The 8,198-nt window shown below is 42.6% G+C and overlaps 1 protein-coding gene across 1 annotated transcript in view; it reads left to right on the top strand.

Moving 5' to 3' along the window:
- The first annotated feature begins 464 nt into the window (after positions 1 to 464).
- The window catches only part of LOC102843458 (T-lymphocyte surface antigen Ly-9-like), a 13,310-nt gene continuing 5,576 nt past the window's right edge, over positions 465 to 8,198 (top strand). Inside the window, exons 1-2 of the mRNA XM_006895539.1 lie at positions 465 to 579; positions 4,521 to 4,871. Of these exons, the coding sequence (XP_006895601.1) occupies positions 465 to 579; positions 4,521 to 4,871 (466 nt within the window). The remainder of the gene's footprint in view (positions 580 to 4,520; positions 4,872 to 8,198) is intronic.

Raw genomic sequence — 8,198 nt, 5'->3', positions numbered from 1 at the left:
TTTAGTTATTTTGAGCTCTATAGGGTTTCAGTGGCTGCTATTCAAACTCGCAACCTTTCAGTGAGAAACTAATTCAGGTTATCTGCATTACCTAAATCAAGTGAGAAACCATAAGGGGTCTGTGGGAAGAATGTAAGAACTTTTTGTAGTGATTGTCTATGGTCTAAGGCACAATCCTTGATGAAAGAACATGGGACTAATGACATTAGAAGGGCATAAGCTGATCAGCATAATTACCCTGAAGTTCAGCCTTGCAGTATATGGGGGCTTCTGAAGAGTTTTGAAGCATGAATATGCCATGGTCAACTGTGCTTTTAAACAGTTCACTTTGGTGCCTCTCATTGTTGTTCTTTTTATATGTCCTCACATATTGTCCTCACATATTGTGACTCAGAAATGGCATGTGGTTAAAGTGGTGACATTCTAAAAAGAGGAAATGTCTGTGAACAAACACTGTGGATGGGATGTGTCTACATTCTTCTAACAGTTATCAGCTATCAATGAAGCAAGTCAGTGTGCTGGTGGATGTTATGGGCCTGTCTCCACTGTGGTTCTTGCTTCTTCTTGGTCTTTTCATGGGTAAGTCCACCCCTTCCACAACTGCCTAGACATCTACATTTGTTTTGTACAGTGACTTATTCTGGGAATGAGTAAATGCCACCGAATTTCAGATGGTGAGAATGGTATGAAATAGGACAGTGTTCAGAGCAGTTGCTCATAGATCACTATGAGTTGTACTCGATTCAGTGGCACCCAACAACAACAGCATTAACGGTAAGGGATGTATATGTGTGTGTGTATATGTGTGTGTTATATCTGGGATGTGGTACATGTCCTGGGCTCCACTTAAATTGGGCCCACCAGTGATCAATTTATATTGCCATAAAGAAATCCATTGCCAGTTGTAAGAGATCACTCATGAATTTAAAATTAATTGCCATAGACATTGTTTTCTGTAGATAAAACACTGGTGTGCACCAAACCAAACCTCAGATTGTACAAGCCCAGACTGTATAACCTTTAAACAAATGAACCCCAGGGATGCTTAGGGGTGAAGACATGAGATGCAGTATTGGCCACAGCCAGTTCCAGGACTTTCCACATTAGTGTTCTGACATCTTCAACAAGTTCTCTGTAAGTTCTTGTGGTTTTTAAGGTTCCACAAAGATGGAAAGGAGATCTGGTGGCCTAGTTCATAGGGAGTTGAACTCTTAACTCATAAATCACACCTCTTTGGTGGTTTGAAACCACCAACAGCTCCACCCATGTTTACACAAGGTGGGCAACCTCCTGCTGTGCAATTTACAGCTAAGAACAGCTAAGAGTCAGTTCTGACTCAGTAGCCATGAGTTGACAGCTAGTTATATTGTTATGTGTTGTCAAGTTGGAACCAACTCATAGCTGACCATACAGAGGCCTGTATTTCTCCCAAGAAGTAGCTGGTGGATTTGAACTGCCTGCTGTTGAGTTGGCAGCCCAGCTTCTTGCCACTAGGCCACTTACAAAGATGTAGTATTTTGCGATCTGTGTCTCATTCTTGATCTTTTTTTTTTGTCTTTTCTCATCTTTCATCTCACATGGGCCTTCCATGCTCCATAATTAGTTACAGTAAGTAGGGAATCTCAAACCGGCAGCTAGGTTACTCCTACCCTCTAGATAGTTATGATGCCAAGTCATATTCTTCTTTTACTTTATAGAATTGTATGCTTTCATTTTCCTTCTCCTTTATGGGGAAACCCAACTTGCTTTGGCTATCAGTGTCACCTGTCTTTAAATTGTCCTCAATCCAGTTTTTAGACTGTCCTTTTAACATACTGCTGGACCCCTTAGATACACTTAAAATTTTGTAGTTTCTATAGAACTTTCACTTAAATCTTTAATAATTTGGTCATCACAAAAGTCTTGCAATATCAATAAACCCATAGGTTTTACACGGCTGTAACTTTACCGAAGCAGCCTGCCACACCTTTCTCTTGTACGTGGCTGGTGCTTTGGTTAAGAGTGGAATGTCTTAACCACAGCTGTCCCTGGGCTGCTCTTTGATATAGATGAGGCAGATAGTTTTACTTACATTTTACAGCAGTGAAACGAAAAGTCAGTGAAACTCCAACTATGGGAAGGCAACAGCCGTGACAAGAAAAGTTTCAAAGAATAAGTGTCGTGACCAAAGTCACAGAACGCAAAGCCTGGTTTCCCATAATGTTCCTTTTTCTTTTGCTTTCCTCTCCCCCATGGAGAAAAACACATTTGTGAACTTTTCTGTCCTGCATGGTGTAGAGGCGTTTTGATGACTCCTGTCCACAGAAGCAACTCTGAATCTGTGCCTTACCCAACCATAAAAGCATTTTCCTCTGTTCAATTCTAGAAATATTTTTTTGATGCTCCTGTGTATCAAGCCTCTGCTGTGTCTGTGTTTAGGGAAAGGATAGTACTGACTGGGGAGAGGCAGTGGGACACATAGGGAATTAAAGGTGGCAACATCCTGCTTCAGAACACAGAGGCTTTGGGGTTAGGAGAATCTGGATTTTAAGCTGTAATCCTGCTTCCTTTACTGGATGTTTTTGAGCAGATTTCTTACGTTCTTTAAATTTCATGTTATTCATCTCTAAAGTGAAATAATAATATATACTTGGTTAGTTTATTGAAAGCATTAAATGAAATAATGTGCATAGAGTACTTGGCACATTATCTGACATTTGGGATTTATGTCATGTAATTTATTCTCTTATGTCTGTTTCTCATTTCTGGAATCCAGAAACAGCATTCAAACTAGAAATCTTTGTATCCACACTAATGTATTTAACCAGCAGACTAAGCTACCCCAATATTCTTTATGTCATTAAGTGGGTTCTGATTCATAGTGATACCGTGGAACAGAATAGAATGACCCACAGTTTCCAAGGCTTTAATCATGAAAGTAGACTGCTCCCTCTTTTATGAAGCAGCTGATGGGTTCAAGCCACCTACCTTTCAAAGTGCACTCAAGTGCTTTAATCACAGAATTACCAGAATCCCTATTTATTTCATCTTCAGGTGTTAATTCCCTTATACTTGCTCCTTTCCTTGGAGAACTCATAGACTGTGAGGAAAGCAACACGACACAGCCATCACATGAGGCTGAGTGAAGTAAATGCTTAAACAGATCAACAGAAGTACTGGCTGGAGGAAACTAGAGTAATTGATATTTGGAGCAGAAATCTGAAACTCAGATAAGGCTCCAGAAAGGAAGCAGTGTTTGAACTGGACCCAATAATGAGCTGTTGTGCTACAAGGCTTCAAGGGCAAACAAAACTGCTTACTCAGGATTGAATTCCTGCTGCTTGTGATTCTGGTCTAGACATAGCTATAGAGAAGAGACGAGAGTTGTCCTGGAGTCAGCACCCCTCATGCTGTAATTTACACTGGCTTGCCCTATTCTCTAGGTGGAGCCAGAATCATTCCACAGAAGTGAACAGCTAGAAGTGGGGTGGCTTGTGTGGTGAGCACACCAGGGTGCAGCATTTCCCAGTTTAGCATGAGCAGAGGCAGACAGAAACCACTTCCCACTCCATCATCAGTTACTGTCACACTGCTTCTCACTTGAACTTTTGGCAAAGGATCTCACTGTCTGACCTAGGAAACTGTAATGTAGCCATTGCATTCCAATCCTAAGAGAAACAAGACCCAGATGCCCTCCCTGAGCCTTGCTTTCTTTTCTCCCTAAACAAGTGTGTAGCAGACCTTGGTTAGTTTCACAGGACTGCATATTTATGCTGCAAAAACTCTCTGACAGAGCTGGGTCATACCACTTCCTTCAAGTGCAATACGGGCTGATAATGAAATGCCTGTCTCACTGGTCACCTTTAACTAACTTGACAAACATGGTACATGCAGGTCTCCTGCCTTAGAAAGATGTAATTCTACAAAGCCTGGCTGGGACTCTGAGGATCTGGCTTCTATACAGCAAGGGGGTTTCTACTGAGAATGGTTGTTGTTGTTATATGCTGTCAGGTTAGAACCAAATCATAGCTGATCTTCCAGTGGGTTTTCAGATACTATAAATCATATGGGAGGGGACCCATATTCCTCAGAGAGGTGCGTGGGTTTGAACTGCCTGCCTTTGGATTGGCAGTAAACTCCTTACCAGTAGGCCACCAGAGCTGTGAGTGAGACAGAACTAAATGTGTTCTGGGCTTTCCAGGTGGCAAACTGGAAAGGGGTTGAGTCAGTAACAGCAAAAATTATTCCCACAGATATCTCTCAAGAATATTCCTTACTCTCTGTTTCACTCACACCGACAACTCTTAAGACATTATTTCTATACTTACTCATTATATGTGAATGGGATTATGGAAGCATTGTTCAATATTCTGGTATGAAGCAAAGAAGAGTGGCCTGTGTTCTAGTTTCAGTTCTAAATTCTGCATTTCTCTAGTTCTTCCCTATAAATTGGGGCTAGAACCCCTTTCCAGGCTGATCCTCATCTCAGGAAGATCGTGAACTTTTCACATGGTCAGGCTGCTTCTGTTCTGCGTCTGCAGGGCCCGGGGCTTCCTCTGAGGACTCAGCCCGCATGGTGATAACTGGCACCTTAGGGGCGTCTGTCACTCTACCCCTGCAGTGGCCACCTGGACAGCAGGTGGAGAGTGTCTCCTGGATGACCCGCACTGTCTCTGTGGCAATTGCTGAGGTAACCCTGAGAGAAGCTGGAGGACTGGACATATTTCACCAATCGGAAACCCGCTACCAGGGCAGACTGCATGTTGTGGGCCCAGGTCACTCTCTGAAGATCAGCAACCTGAGCCGGGAGGATGCAGGCTACTACCGAGCCCGCATTAACCTGAGGAGGCCCCTTAACACCCACATCCGGGAGTATATCCTGCAAGTCTACGGTGAGTGTCCTGGGACAGGGCAGTGTCAGTTTATCAGTCATCCTGTAGCCTTCCTCATTTATTTTTTTATAAGTAACATTTGTAATAGAAACAAATTTAGAGCAGAATCATCTGGGAGAGCTCCTGAAAAACTTGAATCACCTGGTAAGTCTGAAAATACCTGTCTCCAACTAACTGAAGCAAAACTCTGGGGTTTGTAATAAAGAATGGGGCTTCCGGCCCAAGAATTGGGTTTTACCACAATCTACTTGTGTGGGCTTGAACTTCCTGGTTGTTAAAATAGGAATACTGCATTCTTGTTCTCTGGTGGCCTGGTGATAGATAAGGAATTATGCTACCAACCCTGAGGCACTTGGTTTGAATTAACCAACTGCTTGTGGGAGAAAGATAAGCAATCTCCTTGTGATCTACAAGCCTCTGAAAATCTACTGGAGGGTCAGCTATGTATGAGTCAGTTCTGACTTCATAGCACATAATAACAACAACTTTCTTGTAAGAAGAAATAACATGTGAGATTCTTATGAAACTCTTCATGCAAAGGATCATATTCCATACAGTATTTTAAAATGTTTATTTAACTTTAGAAAAAAAAAAACAGAAGAAACTATTAAATAAGCAATAGGAATGAAGCAAAGAACACACAGCAGCAAGTCTTAGGCCTGATTGATGTGGCTGATAAAGATACAAGGAGCCATATTCAGATTTAGTTTATTACTTTCACCTGGAGATCTTGATAAACTACGGATTCTGATTTAGTACATTTGGGGTGAGAATACAACTTCTTTTTTTTTTGCTAGTGGATTTTTTTTAAAAGAATTTTAATGAACATTTACAGAGAATTTGGATTTCCATTCATTCATTGCTGCACTTCTCTACCCGCCCAGCCCTCTCCCCCCACCCCCCAGTTTGCTCCTCTCTTTCAAAAGTAAAAGAAAGACTCCCTCCCTGGTACACAATCCCCCCGCACCCCTCCCACCACCCCAAATACATTCCACTATGCAACCTTAATTGTGGACTCTTGTGATGACCTTAATACCCTATCATACATCGCTTTTAAATTATTCACTCCCTCATCTGTTTCAGTGCAGTATACACAATTTATCCAGTTTTTCTCAGTCTTACCCCCACCCTGATATCAGTCCCATTTTACAGCAGTGGCACCATGCAATATTTTTTCTTTTGTGACTGAGATATCTCACTCAGCATAATGTCCTCCAAGCTCACCCATTTTGAATAATATTGCATGAGTTCCTTGTTTTTCAATGCAGCATAGTATTCCATTGTGTGAATATACCACAGCTTCTCTATCCATTCGTTTGTTGATGGGCACTTAGGTTGTTTCCAACTCCTTGCTATTGTGAACAAAGCCATGATAAACACGGGTGTGCATATATCTGCTTGGATGTCGTTTATGGTCTCTTTGGGATATATTCCCAGTAGTGGAATTGCTGGGTCAAATGGTATCTCTATTTGCAACTTTTTGAGAAGGCACCATACCGCTCTCCACAGTGGTTGCACCATTTGACACCCCCACCAACAGTGAATAAGGGTTCCAGTTTCTCCACAACCTCACCAGCATTTGTTGTTTGCTGCTCTGTTGAATTTTGCTATTTTGACTGGGGTGAGATGATATCTCATAGTTGTTTTGATCTGCATCTCTCTTAGAGAGGATGCAACTTCTTAGCAAGGGAGTCCAACCAGAATTCAAAGCTCTGGTTTGCTCTCAGCTGGTAACCAAAGAATGATAGCAATTAGAAAGCCACCTGGGGTACCTTGGGAGAAAGACCCGGTCCTCTATAAAGATTAGAGCCAAGAAAATCCTGTGGATTAATTCTTCTTTATCACAGAGTTGCCTTGGGCAGAATTTACCAGAGGATTCAAGGCAAAGATAGACCCTGCCAAAAACTTTATATACCATATAACTTTGGAGAAATGGAAAACTGCCTCCCAGAGAAGAGAGGGAGGTGAATGGGGCTTCAAAGGAGTGTCTTGGCAGTAGCATCTTTTTTTCACGGAGATGATGGTGTTGCTCCTTGTCAGGGCTTACATTGTGAGAAAGCATTTTGCTCACTAACCAGGCCAGGCTGGTGATGGCCAGCTCCTAACACGAGGATGAGGGCCACTGGGCAGGATCTACTGGGACCTGGGGTAGGATTGTTTACTCAGGAGGACCTGGAGCTTCTGGGGAGCACCTCATCATGAAAGGGTGAGTAGCATGCAATAGCTTGCAATAAGGACAAATTGCATTCTGGGAGGAGACAGGCTTTTGCCCACTGACTGTCCTATGTGGTCTTTCTCAGAACTGACCTTTGGGCTGACACCCAGTACAGACAATAATATCCATGGGTCAGGCTTTTGTCTTTGAGGTGTTCCACAGGCCATTTGAACCTCACCATAACTATACCACAGACAGGGCAGGGGGTATTTCCAGGCTGAGGAAAGAGAACCCTGGGGAGGAAAAAGTGGCATACTTGTGATACAGCCAGAAGGTGGCAGAGTGGCACAGAATTCAGATACCGTGTCCCTAGCTCTTTGAAGGAGACAGAAGGTGCTGAAGAGAGTGCTTGCAGAAAATAATTTTAAAAGGGTTTAGATCCTAGGGGCCAGACAGCAGAGGATACACTAGGTGAGACAGCAGTAAAGTTACCAGTCAGAGGATCTTCTTTAAAGGCCTCTGGTCCTGTGGGGCCCTATTCTGCATAACTGAGTTGCCCCTGGGACTGCTGTCAGCTATGAAGCAGAGCAGTCTTCTATCACACTCTATGCCTTGCTTAGTCTGTTTAGAAGTGCCAATGCTACAATGTTGGGCTTCTAACAGGAAGGTCAATGGTTCAAATCCACCTGTCCTATGGGACAAAGTTGTAGTAGTCAGTCACAATAAAGGTTTATAGACTTAGAAACTCTAAAGGGCAGTTCCTCCCCTCCCTGCTCTATAGAGTTGTTGTGCCTGAATTGGCTTAGTGACAGACATTTGGGTTTTCTTTGTTTTGGTCATTTATTGTCTGCAACTGCTCTTCCTGTCTCCTCACATGACCTATGGCTGGCTAATGAGGGTAGGTGGGCAAATGGGTAGATGGTCTATGAGAAAAGAGAGGTGGGAGACTGGGAAAAAGTATTTGGTAACAACATATTCGATAAGGGACTCATATCTAGAATTTATAAAATACTTGAGCACCACAACAAGATAAAGGTAAATGATCCAATAGAAAAATGGGGACAGGATATGCACAGCCACTTCCCAAAGAAGACATTCAGATGGCCAACAAGCACATGAAGAAATGTTCAAAATCCCTAGCTCTAAGAGAGATGCAAATCAAAACAACTATG

The sequence above is a fragment of the Elephantulus edwardii genome, unplaced genomic scaffold (genome assembly GCF_000299155.1).
Source record: "Elephantulus edwardii isolate Elephantulus edwardi_28Jun2011 unplaced genomic scaffold, EleEdw1.0 scaffold00168, whole genome shotgun sequence".
NCBI lineage: Eukaryota > Metazoa > Chordata > Mammalia > Macroscelidea > Macroscelididae > Elephantulus > Elephantulus edwardii.
Note: the sequence above shows the minus strand (reverse complement) of the source record. Positions and strands in the feature narration are given on the sequence as shown.